Source organism: Nanorana parkeri, unplaced genomic scaffold, assembly GCF_000935625.1.
Source record: "Nanorana parkeri isolate BGI_ZX_2015 unplaced genomic scaffold, ASM93562v1 scaffold7, whole genome shotgun sequence".
Taxonomy (NCBI): Eukaryota; Metazoa; Chordata; class Amphibia; order Anura; family Dicroglossidae; genus Nanorana; species Nanorana parkeri.
The window spans coordinates 3,585,262-3,607,329 of NW_017306275.1; the positions used below are offsets into that span (position 1 = coordinate 3,585,262).

General features: G+C 38.6%; 1 protein-coding gene across 9 annotated transcripts in view; it reads left to right on the top strand.

Annotated features, from left to right (window-relative positions):
- The first annotated feature begins 1,935 nt into the window (after window positions 1-1,935).
- Window positions 1,936-22,068, top strand: part of PTPRM (protein tyrosine phosphatase, receptor type M) — a 606,372-nt gene continuing 586,239 nt past the window's right edge. For all 9 annotated transcript variants that reach the window (XM_018553724.1, XM_018553732.1, XM_018553757.1 and 6 more), the window contains exon 1: window positions 1,936-2,338. In XM_018553724.1, coding sequence (XP_018409226.1) covers window positions 2,263-2,338 — 76 coding nt within the window. In that variant the 5' untranslated portion in view covers window positions 1,936-2,262. The remainder of the gene's footprint in view (window positions 2,339-22,068) is intronic.

The window sequence follows — 22,068 nt, forward strand, 5'->3', positions numbered from 1 at the left end:
AATAAAAAAAAACCACCCTAACAGTGCACCCCTGCAAAGGTTCAATGCTATGTTTATACCTATGGTAGAGGAAAAAAGTTGTAATACTTTATTACAACGTATTACTTTATTGTAATTCTAAACCTTATTTGTTGTTCTGGCAGGCTCAGATGGAGGGAGCAGTTCCCAAAGCCTTCTCTCCAAGGCACTCCAGTTCAGCAGTCACGCACTGACATCATCCAATACAATGCAAGGCCAATAGCCCAGCATCGTATGTGAGGATAACGGGGGACCACCCACAACCCAGAGTGTTAAAGCCTGCAGGATTGAGGATTAAGGTAAATATTCAAATTCATCCCTCAACACACAAAAACAAGCATTTAACCTTTGCATTGAAAAAAAGGGGGGGGGGGCACTGTAAGGGTCATTTTTTTAAAATTCCCGAAGATAATAAGGTTAAAGAAAGCAACTTTTAAATAAATAAAATATATTAATAAATACATCAATAATAAATGCACATTTTTACTGATGAATATGTGTGCATTTATTTTATTTATTTATTTTTAAAAGGTGGAGTTTACCTTAAATCATTTGTTTGCAATCTCTCATACCTAGATCAATCACAAATTGAGACATGTACGGCCACCTTAGGTTGTTATTAAGCAAGATGCATACAAATAAGCATCATAATATTTAATAGATAATTAATTGCGTGTTTCGGATCTCTCGTACCTATCAATCAGAAATTGAGACAAGTATTATTATTAGAGGTATTTTATACAGCACTTTGCATAGTACACATTCACATCAGTCCCTACCCTCCAGGAGTTTACAAACTAAGGTCCCTATCTCACATACATACAGAGCCAATTAACCTACCAGCATGTCTTTGGAGTGTGGTAGGAAAGCCACGCAAGCACCTGGCCAGGATTCAAACCAGGGACCCCCACTACTGCAAGGCAGAAATGCTAACAACTTACCCACTATATAAAATAGTCGCTCTAGACTGTTATTAAGCAAGGTACATACAAATAAGCATCAACATATTTAATATTTTAAGTGATAATAAATCCCTTGTTTTGATCACTTGTACCTATATTGATTACAAATAGACCGTCTATGGCCATTTTAAGATTTTTTTATTAGGCAAAATGCATGCAAAAAAAGTATCAACATATTTAATATTTCAATTGATGATACATCAATTGTTTGCGATTTCTTGTACCTACATCAATCACAACTCGAAATGTATATGGTCACCTTTCAATTGTTATTAAGCAAGGAGCCATGAAATAAGCATGAAAATATCTGTAAAAAGTAAGTCAAGGCAACTGGACTTGCTGTATCTCTCTTAAAGACGTTTCACTGGTCATCCAACCAGCTTTCTCAATTCGGAATGACTTGTACAAAAACAGATATACCTGCATGACCTGGATGAATGAGAACCAAGATCACAGACACAAGCATGAAAATGTTTAATATTTTAAGTGATAAATTGCTTGTTTTGATCACTTGCACCTATATTGATTACAACAGAGATGTGTATGGCCATCTTAAGATTTCTATTAAGCAAATTGCATACAAAAAAGTATTAACATGTTTAATCGATGATAAATCTCTCGTACCTAGATCAATCACAAATAGAAACGTATATGGTCACCTTTAGATTTATTAAGAAATGAGCCTCCAAATAAGCATGAAAATGTTGAATATTTGTATAGCCGATGATTCCTGTTGTGATCCCTCGTACCTAGTTCGTTCACAAATCGAAGTCCTTTATAGTGACAGCGATGCTCAGTCTGCGCTTCCGAATCAGCGCCGCTCACTCAGCATAGAGTATAGACGTGTGCGCCCCCTAGCGGCGGTCAGTGCGCACATCTAGAGGGACTCCGGGGATGCCTCCTCTCTCCAGTATCGGGAAGGGTTGGGACTCAGCGCCAGAGTTCCAAATCCAGAAGGCGAAGCAGAGAGTGCGAGGGGCGGTGCGCTGGCATTGCCGGAGAGAAGCTGCAGCAGGACACACTCGTATTACTATATAGAGGGATCAGGCTGGGAGCCAGTGACACTCCCCTCTACAGAGGACTCTTCTAGCCAAATGGGACATTAGGACAAGGGACATCCAAACTTCCCTCTGACTCCATCCATAAACAGGGAGTGACAACGGGAACTGCCTTACTTTCTACTCTTTCCTCTTTTTTTTTTGCGAGTCTTGATTTGTGTTTTTTTTTTGTCCAACTCTCGCAACTTGTTTCATCTTCTTGTTTTCGGAGCCTTGGATCCGCAATGGGGAAAATATTTGCAACTTGCCTGCTGACTTTGGCTGGACTTTTGCCTGCTGTGGCTGTCGGACCGTACACTGGTGAGTGCAGATGATGGGAGTATGATCGGGATGTACTAAGGTTGTCAGGAGCTGCGAGTTTGACAGGACGGTGCTTGCAGCGTGTCGAACTGTCCAACCCCGATCATAAACCAGGAGAGATAGCGGATCGGCTCCTGGGACCATGCATGGGTATCTAAGGCTGATGCACAAAGCTAACACACCAGGATGAGGATCTTTAATAGTAAATCATGTGACAGTTATTTTTAGATGAGTCAGGTGCGATGTATTTGTCACATTACTGAAATAATGATCATTATCACTGTGTTGTAGTTTTGTGAATTAAGCCTTGTAGGCTCCATTTACAAAGCTTTAACACAAGGAGAAGTATCTTCATTTAGACATGTAACTGCTATTTGTAAATCTCATTGGACTTAAGTGAAAACAACTGTCACTTGTTTGTAAATAAGTACCTCGGTCCTGGTTTGTCAGCTCTGTGACTTGAGCCCATTTATGTCATGTGAATAAAATGCAGGGCTGACTTCAGGGAAGTTTTCCAGCAGCCTGTGTGGGATGCAGTTACTTCCATCACAACCCCTGTAGCTGGTTGGTGAGCGGACTCTATGGGATTTATGGCATGGAAGTAGCCAAGGGCAATCAGTGTAGAGTCATGCCACTTCTGTAGGAGCCTGGTGCTGTATCCAAAGGCTCTCCGACTCGTCTGTATTCACATCGTCATCATCTATTCACTGATACACAGGCTCAGTAAACACCATGGCATCCCCTAATTGTTTTCTGAGCACAGCTAGTAGTAAACAAAGACACACATGACACAAGTCACCGGCTAGTGCGGAGAGCGGCCAGGGGATGAGGAGATCAGATTCTGTTACAAGGATGAGTGATCCATGGCTGGGTGGACATTGCTGTCATGCCTGTGCTGTCTTTGGGGAACAAGATCCTCTTTTTACACTTCGTGAAGACAAATCTGGACAGATATGCATGGATGATATCTGCTGATCACCTCTCTGAGGTTGGGAATCCCAGCATATAGAAACAGTATACAATGTTCATTATGTGCACAGCCATGGATGGACCTGTCAGGGGAAGACTTTCCATCACAACTTTTCATACTGTCAATGTTCTCCTTAAGGTTTATGTAGCTGTCACCATAACACATTAGGTACTTGTAGTGCATATCTACAATTCATACTTGCATACATGTGGTTTTTCTTTTCTGTTTGTTGCCATTTAGTGATCATTTCTATTGCTAATTCCCATAGTTCTGGGACAAAGCAAAGAGTAGGAATGCCGTAACCTGTAGCAACCAATCAGATTTTAGGTAACAGGGTAAAAAGATGAATTTGCAATAGATTAATATGGCACATGTATGGCTATGTATGCAATAATCCAACAAGGGTCAGGGGATCTGGTAGTGCTGGGATTTATATAACACATATCTGACTCTTTATATAATACACCAACAGTGGTCAGGGGATTTGGTATTTCTGGGATTTATATGGCACATATATGACTCTTTATATAATACACCAACAATGGTCAGGGGATCTGGTAGTTCTGGGATTATATGGCACATTAATGACTCTTTATATAATATCCCAACAATGGTCAGGAGATCTGGTAGTTCTGGGATTATATTGCACATTAATGACTCTTTATATAATACCCCAACAAGGGTCAGGGGATCTGGTAGTTCTGGGGATTGTATGGCACATTAATGACTCTTTATATAATATCCCAACAATGGTCAGGGGATCTGGTAGTTCTGGGATTATATGGCACATTAATGACTCTTTATATAATATCCCAACAAGGGTCAGGGGATCTGGTAGTTCTGGGGATTATATGGCACATTAATGACTCTTTATATAATATCCCAACAAGGGTCAGGGGATCTGGTATTATATGGCACATATATGACTCTTTATATAATATCCCAACAAGGGTCAGGGGATCTGGTAGTTCTGGGATTATATGGCACATTAATGACTCTTTATATAATATCCCAACAATGGTCAGGGGATCTGGTAGTTCTGGGATGTATATGGCACATACATGGCTCTTTATGTAATACCCCAACAAGGGTCAGGGGATCTGGTAGTTCTGGGGATTTATATGGCACATACATGGCTCTTTATGTTATTCCCCAACAAGGGTCAAGTGCTCTGGTAGTTCTGGGATGTATATGGCACATGTTTGGTTCTTTATGTAATGCCCCAACAATGGTCAGGGGATCTGATTGTTCTGGGGATTTAAATAGCACATAAGGGATACTCCAGCATTAACCCGAGGCTCTGGCAGTTCTTGGGCTGTAAAATATGAAATAAGACCTCATGTCTATAGTATAAATAATGGGACAGGATAAAGTTGTTTCAGGACTTTCTATGGAGCACACCCCATAGCCCAGACATTCCCTCCAGTTACAGACACATATGGGAAAATCGCTTTGTGCTCACAAGTGACCACATTTTCCATATGAGATTTCTCGGTTACTGTAACACATAGAACGGCTTATTATTATCTGCTCTCCCAGCTTGATGTGCTCACAGTTTCCCTTTTCCTTTTTCATTTCATCCACTTTTCAGTCTTCTTACTCTCCACCCTATTTCCTCTGGTCTCTTATCTTCCCGGCCGCTTTCCTGCTCCCCCTCAATTAAAGTAAACAGGGTAATTTCCTCTTGGACTTGTCATGTCCTGCTCAGACACCAAAGTCCCAGAGAACAATGGCGTGCGGGCCCCACGAGCGAGCGGGAAGATCCAGGTGCACTGCCTGCTAGCCTGGCTGTGGGATGAGTGCAGCCTAGCTAGCATGAATGCTGCCACTGTCAGCTCCTCTGTGAAGTTGTGTCAGCAGAGCACTGCTGCTGCTCAGTTTAGCTCTGTAATTGCTGTACTTCATACTATAGAACAACAACAGATAGCAGAGCCCTTTAATAAACCAGGTTATCAATTTTATGTGTATTGGCCCTGAAGGCAATCAGAAACCATCTTTCATTATTCTGACTGCTCTAAACCGATAAGGTTAATATTGCTGCTGTGGGTTGCTGTACGTCGTTGCTTTCTTGCTTGTTTAATTCGAGAAGTCGGTACACAATCAGTCACTCTGCCACACATATAATAATGTAGAGGTGCATAGAATGGCAGGGTTTAATGTTGGACACCCATCAATAAGAAATATAGGATCCTTTTGCTATTAAATTGTAGTATGTTTGTTACCACTCATTCATTTTATTTCACATTTAGAACAGCTCTCATTTAGTTATTTTCTTCTATATCCCTATGGTAGGTAGTGAACCATTAATCATGGGATCACCAGCAATTCTTGTGCTAAGAACCACTAACTTACCAGACATAAGTACTGTTAATACCTCAACAACAAAAGTTCCCAGCAGAAAGTCATTTTAGGGAAATATAAGCCGTGGCAGTTTGAAGAGGAACATGATGGGACATTTTTAGTATTTCATACTGGTATATTTCTGCTTTTATTTCCTATTGCCTAGTAGATCACCACTGAATATTATCCTAATACAGTAGTAAGGTCATGTTATGAAAACAGACACTTGAAGCAGAGTTGGCTCGATCGCTGGGTACACATCAGACTCTGCTAATGTTGCTAATAACCTGATATTGAAAACATGTTTCATGCTGTCTTTGGGGTTTCTGACAGCCAGTCGTTGTCTTAATAACTATCTTGACAGGATTCATAAGGTTTAGTTATGCTACTGCAAGTTGTATTATAAAGGGTGAGGTGCAGGCTGTTATGTGAAGGGTTCCGGTATACATTGTTTTTAATATAATAGTTGCCTAGATATGCCTTCTGCATTGTCTGTCATTTTCTTCCAGTATTTGTAGATTGTCCAAAGGGAGAGTTTTAACATGTGCAAGTTACATTCTGCTTTCCTAAGTATGAAAGATAAAAAGTTGAATGCTTTTCTTCACCCATTAATCAGCCAACAATTCGGCAGCATTGGCACCTTTTATTTAAATCTCTGACACTGTTGCAGAACGTTCCAAAGACACTGAGTATAAGTAGAGATCCGAGCACTGTTCTGTGATGGGACACGGTGCTTGGAGTCACTTTAATGAATCAATTGCTGTATGTGACAGTTTAGGGTACAGTATAGATATCAGCTTTAATGCTCATTATACCTTATATGTGAGGTCTTAACTGAATCAAACCCGCAAGGCTTTAGAAAATAGACCCTACAATTTACTTCCTTATGTGTTAACATTTTCCGCATCAAAAGAGAAGGAAATGACTCCTTTTGTGTTTTTCTTTATTCTAAATGTAACATTTTCCTATACTTGTGTTGAATACCTTCCCATTTCCTGCATTTGAGTAATATCCTGCTATTTAAGTTCAGCCTGCTATTCATACTGGTAAAATTGGGCAAGTCTATTTTGCTTACCTAAAGGAAGAATAATCTTATTTTTATTCTAAGAGCCTTTACTGTAATACTGTGTCTGGATACTTTTCATAAAAGTAATTATATAGAGTATTAGTTGTTATCCCCGTTGCCTCATTTAGCGATAACTTTGTTTTCTATGTTTGTATTTGGAATCTCAAATTATTTCAGTACTAGCAAACAACTACAGTGATGGGCCCCGTTTTTTAAACTCTTGATCCCCTTTGCAATATCAGTCTGTCTAGTTTCTGTCTGTGGTGCTTTCTTGTGAGATCTAAAATACGCCTTAGGGAATGAGAAATAAGAGATGTAAACACAGCAGAAGATTGTAATATTAAATAACATAATAGGATCCTCGCTTACTATATCTAATACATTTCCCAGTAGGCCTGCCTAATTGAAAAACAGATTTAAATTATTTGATTTATGCTTTGGAGCTGCTTCACACATCTGTTTATCATATTTATTGCACTTAAATAGAATTGATGCGAAAAAAGTGTGCGCTCAAGTGTGATTGTGTGTATGAATATGCGTGTTCTATCTATCTATCTATCCATCTATCTATCTATCTATCTATCTATCTATCTATCTATCTATCTATCTTCTTCCTATCTGTTTATCAGTATGTCTATGTACCTGTCTGCCCACCTATCTAAAAATACAATACACTCATCAAGGTATCTTTCTATCTATTGACCGTTTTCTATCTATCTATCTATCTATCTATCTATCTATCTATCTATCTATCTATCTATCCATCAAACTGTCTTCTTTCTATATGTTTGTCAGTATGTCTATATGCCTGTCTGTCCATCTATCTAAAGATACAATAAACTCATTAAGGTATCTATCTATCTATCTATCTATCTATCTATCTATCTATCTATCTATCTATCTACCTATCTATCTATCTATCTATCTATCTATCTATCTATCTATCTATCTATCTATCTATCTATCTATCTTCTTTCTGTCTGTTTATCAGTATGTCTATGTACCAGTCTGCTCACCTATCTAAAGACACAATAAACTCATCAAATTATCTATCTATCTATCTATCTATCTATCTATCTATCTATCTATCTATCTATCTATCTATCTATCTATCTATCTATCTATCTATCTATCTATCTATCTTTCTATCTGTTTGTCACTATGTCTATATACCCATCTGCCTATCTATCTAAACATACAATAAACTTATCAAGGTAAAGTTTGTTTCATCATGCCAGCATTTTTCTGAACATCACTTTTTCTGCCATGTGTAAGTACAGTGCTGATCTAAAAGGTACCTCTTATTGTGCCACAGAATAAGTTTTGAGAAACACACCAACGCTCTTTCTGTATCCTCTTGTCTTTATCAACACATCCTCTCCCTGCTCACAGTGCATTGCTGTGCTTTGTAATAGTCTGTGAGCGTCTGAACTACATTTTGTGAAACTCCCGAGTTTCCCCCTTTCATAATAGTCTGTCTGTGAATACATGGCAGAGATACTGTGTGCCGTGTTCCAATTTTCCATTGCATTGAGAGGGAAGGCTCCATCAGACATTCTTTACAAGCTGAAGTCAGCCAGATTGTAAAAATTCAAAAAGAAAATAAAACTTTGGTTTGCAATATCCCAACTCACTGATTCTCAAAGCCATGAGCCTGTGTGTAATCTTCACGTGTTTTTTTAGCTTGACAAAGAATGTTGACATTGTTGTACTTACTTGTTGTTCAGTATAGTGTAGTGTAAGTATGCTATCAAAAAGAAATGATTTTGTCAAAAAATATGCTACAACTTGAGAGGCATTTCCATCATCAGAACCTTAAAATATATGTAAACTCAAACAATGTACCTTCGCATTTTTGATATTTGTAATCTTTTTTTTGTCCTTTACATTTATCATTGAAAGCGTTTGTTATATCTGTTTGATAAGTGTTGTGAAATCTTAAGCAGTGTTATCAGCCTTTCTCAGTTTACCTTTGTAAACTACAGAACACCTCCCTCTATGTAATGGAGATATGGAGGGGTGTTCTGTTGTCCAACTCAGGAGTGAGCAGCCTAGGGTGGCAACACTGCTCTTTTATTGCTACAGCACATTGAGTAAGTGTTGTCACCCTCAGACAGGAAGTGTGTTACTGGTAGGAACACCAGGTAAAATTGAATGTAAAAATAAAAACCTGAAAAAAATGCAGCTACCACATCTAGGGACTGACAAGCTGCAAAATGGTTATTTTGTTCTTGGATTTAGATACACTTCAGGACTACTTACATGGGATCATGCACCCTGTTCACTCACTGCCTGTTTTCTGAAGAGCAGGAGCTGTGATTTCAGAATGTTTCTGCAGTGCCACCTGCTGGTGAATCTGAAATCAAATCATTTTTTATGGTGGTTTATTGGATCCATGCTGGTCACATGGATTTCAGTCTAAGCAATATACATTACTGTAGGTTGTAAGTTCCATTGTTTGCAAGTGGGCTAAGGGAATCATCTAGTGTTAGCAATTGGCTTGTTAAAAGCTGTTAATACCTTTCACGTGACCCTATTATCTTGCCCTTTTAGGACCAACTGACGGGGTCTCTTTAAAGTCTATAAGTCTATACTCTCTATAGGTTTAACAAACTAACTCCGAAGCTTTACATCAGGCACCCTAAGATTCCTGTTCTTAACATCTATCTATCTATCTATCTATCTATCTTTCTATCTGTTTGTCACTATGTCTATATACCCATCTGCCTATCTATCTAAACATACAATAAACTTATCAAGGTAAAGTTTGTTTCATCATGCCAGCATTTTTCTGAACATCACTTTTTCTGCCATGTGTAAGTACAGTGCTGATCTAAAAGGTACCTCTTATTGTGCCACAGAATAAGTTTTGAGAAACACACCAACGCTCTTTCTGTATCCTCTTGTCTTTATCAACACATCCTCTCCCTGCTCACAGTGCATTGCTGTGCTTTGTAATAGTCTGTGAGCGTCTGAACTACATTTTGTGAAACTCCCGAGTTTCCCCCTTTCATAATAGTCTGTCTGTGAATACATGGCAGAGATACTGTGTGCCGTGTTCCAATTTTCCATTGCATTGAGAGGGAAGGCTCCATCAGACATTCTTTACAAGCTGAAGTCAGCCAGATTGTAAAAATTCAAAAAGAAAATAAAACTTTGGTTTGCAATATCCCAACTCACTGATTCTCAAAGCCATGAGCCTGTGTGTAATCTTCACGTGTTTTTTTAGCTTGACAAAGAATGTTGACATTGTTGTACTTACTTGTTGTTCAGTATAGTGTAGTGTAAGTATGCTATCAAAAAGAAATGATTTTGTCAAAAAATATGCTACAACTTGAGAGGCATTTCCATCATCAGAACCTTAAAATATATGTAAACTCAAACAATGTACCTTCGCATTTTTGATATTTGTAATCTTTTTTTTGTCCTTTACATTTATCATTGAAAGCGTTTGTTATATCTGTTTGATAAGTGTTGTGAAATCTTAAGCAGTGTTATCAGCCTTTCTCAGTTTACCTTTGTAAACTACAGAACACCTCCCTCTATGTAATGGAGATATGGAGGGGTGTTCTGTTGTCCAACTCAGGAGTGAGCAGCCTAGGGTGGCAACACTGCTCTTTTATTGCTACAGCACATTGAGTAAGTGTTGTCACCCTCAGACAGGAAGTGTGTTACTGGTAGGAACACCAGGTAAAATTGAATGTAAAAATAAAAACCTGAAAAAAATGCAGCTACCACATCTAGGGACTGACAAGCTGCAAAATGGTTATTTTGTTCTTGGATTTAGATACACTTCAGGACTACTTACATGGGATCATGCACCCTGTTCACTCACTGCCTGTTTTCTGAAGAGCAGGAGCTGTGATTTCAGAATGTTTCTGCAGTGCCACCTGCTGGTGAATCTGAAATCAAATCATTTTTTATGGTGGTTTATTGGATCCATGCTGGTCACATGGATTTCAGTCTAAGCAATATACATTACTGTAGGTTGTAAGTTCCATTGTTTGCAAGTGGGCTAAGGGAATCATCTAGTGTTAGCAATTGGCTTGTTAAAAGCTGTTAATACCTTTCACGTGACCCTATTATCTTGCCCTTTTAGGACCAACTGACGGGGTCTCTTTAAAGTCTATAAGTCTATACTCTCTATAGGTTTAACAAACTAACTCCGAAGCTTTACATCAGGCACCCTAAGATTCCTGTTCTTAACTTTACTGCACTCTTCACTGCCCTGATCTGCCTCCATAGAGCTCAGAAAGCCAAATGCAAAAGCTAGCTTTGTGAAAGAAGTTGTTTTTATATGCCTTCCTCACCCCTCATTACACAGACCTGGTGATCATGCATCACTAGGTGATCATGCATGGATATGACTAAGGCCCAGTTTGAGGGCTGAATTGCGTTAGCATTTGTTTGTTGACTGCTTTTAGCTTTTTCGCAAATAAAGTATTGAATGCACGTACCCCCTTATGAGTGCCAGTTTTTACCAATTGTTGAGTGAAGGCTTTGGCAGAAAAGCTTTACCGGGCATCAAGGTTTCAGCGGCGGTATTGGAGAAAAGAGGGTAGAGCTGCTCCATGTTTCTCAATTGATCATGCATCAAGGACTGAATAGCGGGAGGCAGGGCAGAATGTCCTGTGTGACCAAGAACTAGCAGGTTTTCTCAGGACTCAGCAGAGCAGGGAATCCTTTAAAGAATAACTGCGCTTTATAACCATGTTTCATGCTACTCTAACCTTAAGTGTATACCTCGATATGGACTTGGGGCTGGGAGGAAGAGTCCGTAAGAGTGAGAGCGCTGTACCAACAATCCACTGATCTCAGTTGCAATGCTTTGCAGGCTCCAGTGAAAAAAATCAAAATGTACATTTTTGTCTTTTATTTTTCTAAGAGAAATAATGCTGATGTTCACTATACAATGTAGTCTTATTACCTCACATGCCTTTTATTTTAAATTCATCTAATATGTACATGCGGACAAAGCTGTATAGTAAAAACCGAAAGTGACAGGGTTTGGGAGAATTCTTGTACCTATTTCTTTTATTAGTCCGGCTTTTTACAAGTTATTACTTCTCTATGGCCAGCTGAATAAAAAAGAGGAACTTCTGATTCTAGGGTCATGAATAATGTAATTACACAACTTGAGGCTGCTGGGATTATCAGAAGATGTTGGCACATGTGCATTCTGCTTTTGCTCCAGCTATTTTTCTGGGTTCCTGTAGTCCAGGTGCCCCAGCAAATTCAGGTTAAGTATCTTAGTACTAAATAACTCAAAAAAGGTTTGGTAGTTCTTCACTTGACCAGTGCAGCTAGCTGGGCTAGCCATTAAGAAAATCATGACCTGATTGTATTCCTTTAGGAAATGCTGTTCTACGTTATGACCTTCTATGCATGGATGTGACAAGAAAATTCATCTCCATTCGGAAGGCTGTGTTTGGCCCCATATCAGTGATAGACCGGCTTCAGTGTAGGGTGAAACATTAGGCATTAGTCAAACTTTTTAGCAATTGTTCCTTCACTGTGCTCAGCAGGACAAAGAAAAAGGAAATTCTGACTTTAGGGTGACAAATAATACCATCACACACCCCAAGGCTTCTGGGATTATAAGAAGTTGTTGACATATGTGCATTGCTTTTTTTGTGGATTCTCCAGAAATGTCTTCCATGTGCCTCAGCAGTTGCTTTTTAGTTTATGACCTGTATACACATATAGTGATGAGCAAATGAATCTCCATTCGGAGAGCTGTGCTTGGCCACATATCAGTCATGATCAGCTTCATTGTAGAGTGAGAAATCAGGCACATTGGCTGAGGTGCATAGCAAACTTCATGCAGCGGGTTCTAATTTCTGTAATTAAAGGGAAGGTATAGTGTATTTCAGTAAGTACATATTTTTCTGAATGCATTGTTTACCTAAAAAATATTTTTGATGTGACTTTTACATTTTAACAAGCTGACATATTTTTGTTTTTGGGTCACATGCAGAGTTTATTAGATTGCCGATTAACATATCAAGGTTCTTAACAGCTGCTGAGATGAAGCTATTGGCCACACAGTGAGTGCATTGCTCCCAATAAGTCAAGCTGACCGACATAGGTGATGATTCATAAATCATCTGTGCCGACATACACTGACTGAATGTCGTTCGCATGGCATTCTTACCATTAGATGAAATCCTATGTTCTTTGGCTCCATCTAGTGATGAGAATGCCAGGCAAATGACATTTGGCCAGTGTATATCAGGGAGGATGATTTATAAGTATTCCCCATAGACTTATATGGAGAGAAGGCACACTAAAGCACAACTGTGTAGCACTACAAGATCTGAGGCAGTAATGAGCAGATATGGCTGCCCCCATATATACTGTATATACTATATATATATATATATATATATATATTAGAGCAGTGGGGAAGCTGCTCAGCACAGAGCAGAATCATGACCCTGAAGATCGTTGTAAAGCACTATAGTAGCTCTGGCTACTAAAGTGCTGTACAGGATCAATGTAGTTCACCCAGGTATAAAATATGCATACTTACATTGGGTCAAGCTAGACCAATATAAGTATGCATAACAGTGTATATCTGGAGTTCATCTTTAAACAACTGCTTAACAACTGTTGATATAATATCTAGGGAATGCATACATTTTCAGTCGACTGACAAACCCCTAGATTTGCATTTAGAAGTGACAAAGTTCAACCACTGCAAAGCAGGAAGCAGAACCTGTGTAATGAACAAACACAGCTTTCTCATGTACATATATAGGTTTTCATTATACCAGGGATGGACAAATTAACATGGAATTCAGGAGCCAGCAGGATTTTTCAGGAGCTCCGTTGCTAACAATTAGAGAAAACCTGAAAAGTTCAGCGCCAGCTGTAATTGGCATTGGCTACCTGGCTCCTGGGATTTGTCCAGCCCTGCACTAAACAAAGAAAATACAGCTTTAAAGTATTAAATTAGACTTAAAATAATTGCACAACCCCATGCTAGTTCTGTAGCATTTCATTGTTTTTCTCACAGAGAACCCAACCTTGGCTGGAAGAAATGGGTACTCAGAAGACCTAAGTGCCAGTTAACTGTTTTGTTGCACCTTTAAGCTTTATTTAGGCGGTATGCAGCATTGAGGGAAGGAGGCAGGCTTACTTAAAGTCAGTTTTTGAGTTTAGGTCTGCTTTAAAAAAAACAACTGATAAGGGTATTTTCATCAAGCTGGGGCCTTTTACATGTATTTAATTAACACTGAAAACACTATATAAATCCTATCAAGTCTAAAGTCGTCTGTATATATTTTTAAATGCTGAGTTGTAGAAAAAAAGAATTTAGAGGGGATCATTTCACATATAATACTTTGGCCTTTGAAAGTGTATGTGGAGATCTATTTATTTACACCAACCTTGGCCTTTCAAAAGTGTATGTGGAGATCTATGAAGGTACACCAATGAACTGGCAGTTGACCCAGTACATAGCGTGTGTTTTTATACAAAAAGCTTTCTATTGTAAATAATGTTTGGACCTTGCTTTGCCTTTCTGTACAGTAGCATAGAATGCCCCCTTTGCTTTTCACACAAACAATGGCAGTACATTTTGCCTACTTCAAAGGATTGCTGGATGGATTGTCTTTGCCAACTCACTCATATTGGCTCTAACAGAATACCATTATATCTAAATGGGCTTTCCTTAATACTTATTAAATTAAAATCATATTGACTATATCTTGCAATAATTAGGAGGCTCTGGAACAGGAGGGGAAACTAACTTGTCATTCATGGATAGATGTCAACTAGGGAAGGTGAAACATTCCTTCAATAAACTTACAAGGATGCCTACCTATATTTTAAAGAAGTTTCAAACGCTTAATCTTTTTTTCAATAATGAATCCAGATCAAACAAATATACATTGTCCATTTCTTTTACATTTTGCACAAGCTCTTACAGTAATCATTTTTCTGAACAGCTGGCTACAGCTCAGCTTCCCTAAACTTCCTGTCAAGTACAAGATCACAAGGGAGAGAGCAGTTTCCAGCAGCCATCCATCTAGCCTGGAGAAGGGAGCAGGAAGCAGCGGAGGGGACTGCCTTGCTGTACCTGTGTATATTTGGAGATACACACAGCTTACTAGCACACACAAGGGTGGATCAATAGGACTCTGCAAGGAAAAGGAGCCTCCCTAAAACAGGGCCAGAGTTTGGGGGACCAGCTGATTCTGCAGAAAATGAAATTTTTAAACATCAAGGAGCAGCATCCATTGTAAGTCAGCAGAAGCATGATTTGTCACTCCAGAGAACACGTCTCCACCTCTCTTGAGTACAGTGGCAGCGTGCTTTACACCACTGCATCCGGCGCTTTGCATTGCACTTGGTGATGTAAGGCTTGGATGCAGCTGCTCAGCCATGGAAACCCATTCCATGAAACTCTCTACGCATTGCTGTTGTGCCAATCTGAAGACCACACAAAGTTTGGAGGTCTGTAGCTATTGACTCTGCAGACAGTTAGTGACTTCTGTGCACTGTGCACTTCAGCATGCACTGACCCCGCTCTGTCATTTTACGTGGCCTACCACTTTGTGGCTGAGTTGCTGTTGTTCCCAGTTGCTTCCACTTTGTTATAATACCACGAACAGTTGACCGTGGAATATTTAGTAGCAAGAAAATTTCACGGAACACCTGAATCCAATGATTTGGAGGGGTGTCCCAATACTTTTGGCAATATAGTGTAGCTGAAAACCATTTGAATTAAATGACACTTATGTATTACTTCTGAGCGTCCTTACTAATAAAGATCTAAAAGAAAGCAGAAATTGATACTAGAATACTGTTCTGTGCTTCAATTTTTTTTTCTCTTTTTACTTGGTGAGATACATTTTGTTGTATTTCTTTCAGTTTTGTTCACAACCTTCACACTGCTCTTGATAGAACGTGGAAAGGTCAGCCAGTGCATTATTATGCAGTGTTTGAAATGATGCTCTCATCTCAAGAAGTTTAATATAAAAAGACACAATGTGTTGTCAGACTTTGAATATAATTTAGAATTTTACTGGGGAAGAATTTTTTTTTCTCAGGTTCCTTTGAAAGTATATTAAGGGTTTTGTATTGTGACTTTTAGTTGTCTGCTGTCCAAATAATTACCGGTATATGCATAAAAACAGGGAAGGATGAAAGAGTCTAATTATCAGTAGAATCCGTTATTAGGATTAATTATTTTGATGACAATTTCAAAATAGAATATATTGAAAAGAGACTTGATGACTTAATTACCTAATTTCTATAAACGTTTATAAACAAAAATGTTTTAACAGTTTTAAATGGCATAGTTGTTTATATCTTCGAATATAAGCTTTTTAGAATTTTGCCTTCTGAGGCTACTGATTTGCAGGTTGTATTTTCAACCAAGTTTTTTTTATAGGTTTAGATAGAGTGAGAAGAGATAGAACTTGTGTCAGGTTTCTTCTGTGACCCCACTTGGACTATTTCCCTGCATAGAAGACACCGCAGCATTAAAACCTGATAGAGGTTCTAACTGTTCCATATTCTATTTAGCCAAAATAAAAAATAAAAATATGTTTTAGCTGATTAAAACAGATACCCCAACTATTTTTTTTGTCTGTACCTGCTTTATCTTATAGTTGTTATCTTGCATCATATAAACTAAGAGATGAAGGTGTTAGGCCCCAGATGGACAGTCCAATTAGGTCCGCATGTCAGTTTTTCAGGCGTATGTGATCAGATGCCCAAGGTAAGTCTATGGGACAAGCATCCATTTACATCCAGTTACCCACGGCTCCAGCCAGATCCGGAAAAACGAACGGAACAGTGTTCCATTTCGCCCTACCTAATCGTGCCAGATTGGGGGTAACCTGATGTACACAGAAACATGTCTGTTTACATCTGATTCCCTTATAGACCGACATGTTTTCCGGTTATTCCAGTTTTTTCCTCCATCGCAAGATGGAAGAAAGAACTGGATAGACACGGATGTGACAGCCGTGTCATCTGATCCGTACCACTCTGATAAGGAGGGGATCTGTGCAGGGGGATCCTCCTGATCAGACAGTGTGAAAGAACCCTTAGAGTTTAACAATATCACACACCACAAACCAGCTAAAGTGGCTATTGGTATGGAAACTTGAATCTGTTATTAGTCCGGTACACAAAATACCAACAGGAATATGTTCATATGAGAAATAGAAACTAAGACCGTGCAGATTTCAGTTATAAGACTATTTTTGCTTTATTGAAAGGGAGGACTACATTTATACATGTTTCCAAACAAGCTGACTCCTACTCCTACATGTAGCTGAGGGTACAACTTGCCTCAGAACCAGTCTAATCTTAATCTGTAGTGGGAACATTCAGTATCCACCCCGCAAGCTGCAAGTTCTGATAAGAACCACTCACATGACTTGTGAAAGGTGGAAGGGAGGTGAATTCCTCTTTGTATAACACAAAATACAAAGTTAAATATACAAATCGGAATCCGGGGACCTAAATTCCATCACACTTTGCACTTGGAGACTTTCTCATGTTTTTACATATGCATGCTGTTTTGCCTCTACACAGCAATTCCTGGTTCTCCTAAAGGGTCACAGGGGTTTCAGGCATTTCATAAAGGGATGGTGGAAAGGGGTATGCATTTACTCAACTGGGAAGGGGGAAATCTGAGAGGTTTCTCTTGATAGTGGTAGAAGGGTTGTTGTAAGCTAACATTTTGAATTTTTAGCTTGTATCTTATTGGATATCCACATGTTAGCTTTAAGAATACTGGAAGTCATTAGGAGTCATGCTATGCTTGTGACATCTGTAGCGTCATGTTACAATGGGCGATAGTGTGGGCAGGATGTTGAATGTATGTTACAATGACAGACACACAGGAAGCTTAATGTTGAGAGCAGATGCAGACTTCCACACCTATGACATGCTCATCTATGACATGATGAGTTGCCCCACATAGGCAGTAATGTTATGAATTCTTAAACATGGATATGTTTATTAGAGCTATAGGAACATAGTAGACAGTTACATAGTTACATAGTCAGTTTGAAAAAAGACACAAAACATGGAATTTAACCTATAAAGATAAGAAAAAAACCTAAAGAAACCTAAGAAAAAACAGAACGCTATGTCCACAGTTACCCACAGTTGATCCAGAGGAAGGCAAAAAAAAACCCCTGTATAAATTAGATTGCACAGCCGGGTCTGAGGAAGTGGATCAGGTCCATGAAACACGTCACCTTCGTTTTTGCCCTGTCCAGGACACCGACTACATGTACCTGATCTTCATACATTTTGTAATTGAGGGGGTTTTCCTTCTTCTTCCTTTTTTCTTGATGATTGCAGTATAATAAGAAACACTGCACAAGGACACTGTGCTAAATTTTGTATCGGGTTGAGGGATATCTTTTATGATATTTTAAAGATTTGTGGTATATGTTTTAAGCAAATTATGTCTTATTAAAATTCACATGATTTTATATGATGTTTACTGTATGATACATGGGACACCTTTAAAGTCCAGTTAGCTTGGGTCCCATACGTAGGCCTCAAACTTGGTGCATCCCACTTAGTTCACATGCAGAAAAGTACTTAAGGAATGGTGAAAGGTACCAGAGACTTGTTTGTATATGAGACCCATGCTGCTGTGAAAAAAGCTAATGCACAGGAAGCAGTAGGAAAAATCACTACCACCGCTCATTGTGCTATATTTCCTCAGGAAAAAAGCTAAGGACAAAGTATTTTATGTATTCATTACACAAAAGCATATTGATCCTACATAGCTACCTAAGAAGCTTTGTTTACATACTGCTTAATATAAAAAATCCAAAACCTTTATTGTACTGTTACTCCTGAGTTTAGTGTCACTTTAAGCTGTGATGCCTGAGTGAAATGAAATGAAAAGAGTGTTCCCATACCTCAGCTTTAGCGAGCAGGCCAGGGTTCCGTTTCATTGTTGACTTTACTGCAAGTGCCTTGTGATAAGATTGCAGTCCAGACTCTTATCCATTTAAGTGATTTGACATTGTTGCTTTTTAAAGTTGTTTAAACTTTTCCATAGCGTCATCCCAGGTGGAAGCCATCCTGCTCCTTTTTGCAGTGTGTGTGTTAGTGAGTGTGTGTATACTGTATGCCTCTGTGTTAGTTTTACTGAATCTATCTCATGTAAAGGAAATTTCCATTTAAAAATAAATAAATATAAAATTGGTACAGAAGCCATTTTGTAATCTAGTACATTAATAATTACCTTTTCATTACAATCTAATTTTTTAAACTATTAAAAGATTTAATCAAATTGGCAACCTGGAGGAATTCCTGGAGCAGGAATTTCAGGGTGGCACCGAGAAGATCCTGCAAGACAGTAGAGTCACCCTGTAGGAGGATATGTACTGGCCATGTTCTTCAAGTTCTGCTTTTGCACAAAAAGAAGCATTGAGAAAAAACTTGACAGCAATCCAGCAACCACATGAGTTCTACTGCTATATTAAATTTGATAGCTTATGGGTTTAATAAAAAAAATTAAAACGTTCTCACTGCAAGGGGCATTTTACATTAAAGGTTGTTTTGCGGTCACTAAAGGGTTAAAGGATCACTACATAAAATGACTGCATCTTGAAAACTGCATGTGTTGTAACGAACATATCCATTCAATAATGTGTTTTTTGTTTTGTTTTTTTCCATTCCTTTCTTTCTCTATTGCTCTCCACATTTATATGCAGACCATTTTCAGAAAAAGGCACGAGCAAGGCCATATTCTCTTTCTAAAACTCAATTTAGGCCTTAAGGTAAACTTGTGCCCAGATCATGCACACTGAAATATTTAATATTCTGAACCAGCAGTAACAGCACTTTAAAACAATAAATATGTGAAGCTAGGGTTTGTATGGATGTGAATCTATATGATCAGACTTTAATAATACTGTCACTCAGTGGAATTAATTATCTCCCTTCAACATAGTTATTGCAAGTTCAGTCTTATTCCTCCCCAAAAAGGGATATACAAGCAAGGGTGAATGGAGTATTTAAGTAAACCGCTTTAAAATACATAAACAAAAAATCTAAAGTTAATTTAAAAAATGCAAATAAAAAATATATATAATAATTATAAATCACAGAACTGAAAAATACTGAAATGATATAGAAACAAAAAGAAAAGCACAAAAAAATATATAAACACTAAAAATGATACATACGTAGCAAAGTCCAAAAATAATAAACGGGGAAAAACAATTAAAAATACTCATCCCCTGCAATGTACCACATTATTCTACAAAGGTGCACCAAAAGTTATTGATTCAGTCTAGATATAAGAGCAGTTTCAAGTATTTTTGCAAAACAAAGCCATTTCCAGACCTTGTATTTCATCACAGAGATGGCTACATAGATCATTAATATCATCTATTGAATGTGTCCTCCTGAGTACCTCAAATGTGCCTCCCTTAAAATAAAACAGGTTTGTACAAATTATAGCTTAATCCTGATTAAGTAGAGCCATTTAGAGGACAGAGTCCTGACCTCAACAGCGATAGAATACCTTTGGGATGAATCAGAGCGGAGACTGCGAGCCCGGCCTTCTCATCCAACATCAGTACCTGACCTTACAAATGCACTTCTGGAAGAATGGTCAAACATTCCCATAGACACACTCCTAAACCTTGTGGACAGCCTTCCCAGAAGAGTTGAAGCTGTTATAGCTGCAAAGGGTGGGCCAACTCAATTTTGAACCCTACGGACTAAGACTGGGATGCCATTAAAGTTCATGTGCGTGTAAAGGCAGGCGTCCCAATACTTTTGGCAATATAGTGTATGTTAACACACAGTAATTTAGCTGTAGAACAAGCACTCAGTGACCTCTGTAGCTGCAGGCACTGTGGATAAATTAGTCTTAAAGTTTACAACAGAAGCAGAGCTGTTGTGGAGTCATAGCTGGGGATTGCAGGAGCTCTCTGAAGCTGAGGATCTTTATAGTCTCTGTAGCCAGCCTGAAGCTACACTTTAACTGCTGGTGCCACTCCGGAGCTGGAGGTGCCAGATATAACACTGCCAGCGTTCACACCCTATAGTGATGCAACTAGAGAGAAATGCATTTAATTTAATTAAATGGCAGATTAGAGCTTATACTCGGAGAAAGCTGTGTTTTCCAAAGGAAATATCCTTGTTATTAATGCCTCCAAATATTCTATTAAGCCCACAGAAACAACAACTAATCCTGTCAGTATCAAGCAGGCATCTGCCTTTTCCAGCTAAGCTATTCAAAAACATTCAGCTTCCAATAGTGTACTTGATTAAAGCAGTGCTGTTAATATAATAATATGGAAGACAATGCACAACCCTATGGGGTGGAAAAGGATGTAATTTCACCAAGACGATTCTGCAATGTTTCTTTGGTATTTGGGCCTACTCATGTAAATCACTATGATTAAATATCACCTTATGGTTTCCCAATAAGACATGCATTAAATACTCGCAGGCTTTTATCTCTGATATCTTGTTGTGTTCCAGGCATAATGCTGCCATTGTTGTAGCACGAATGAAGTGGAACTCTGTGTACTATATTCTCTGTATCTAAATTACATAAATTCTGCATAATATATTTATAAGAATTAAGGGTGTCTTAGTACCTTTCAAAAGGAATACATTGCCAAGGTGATGCCTTGATTATGTAGATATGCATGAAGTCAGAAGCATTTATGGGTTTGTAGCAATGATTCAAATATTTTTAAGAGATGGCAATTGATTTGGCAGATTTGGTAACATGAATCTCTGCTTTTCACCTACCAAAGTTTTCGAGTGCCCCTGATCTCCTAAGATGCATATACAGTCATGTGAAAAATTAAGTACACCCCATGGAAATAGGCTTTTTCAAAATATTTGAACATGCAAACATTATACCTTTATACAAACAGTGCCTACAGATAAAGGTGATATACTTATATATTAAAAACAACAATTTCAATCATATATTCAGCAAAATATTAATAGATGTAATGGTGGTGGTAAAAGTAAGTGCACCCTTGACATCACAAGCTGGCATTGCCCCCTTTAGCAAAAATGACTTCCTATAGGCAATTTGTATAATTGTTTAACAGTCTAGTTCCCTTCCCCAACTGGGGAGCCGGACTTGCCCACCCCTGCTCTATGAGGCTGTCACCCTTCCTTCATCTCTGGCCTTGGGATACAGCCCCATAGAGGTCTATGGGGCAGTAATGCAAAGGGGTGGGTGTCTTGCGATGCTTGATGTAAAAAACAGTGGCCACAGCTGTCTGATTGAGGTAAGTATTCATCTGTGGAGGGGAGGGGGGGACAGGGCAAAACGGCAAAAAAGATAAGTGCACTTTGTCTTAAAGTGCACTTATCCTTTAAATACAT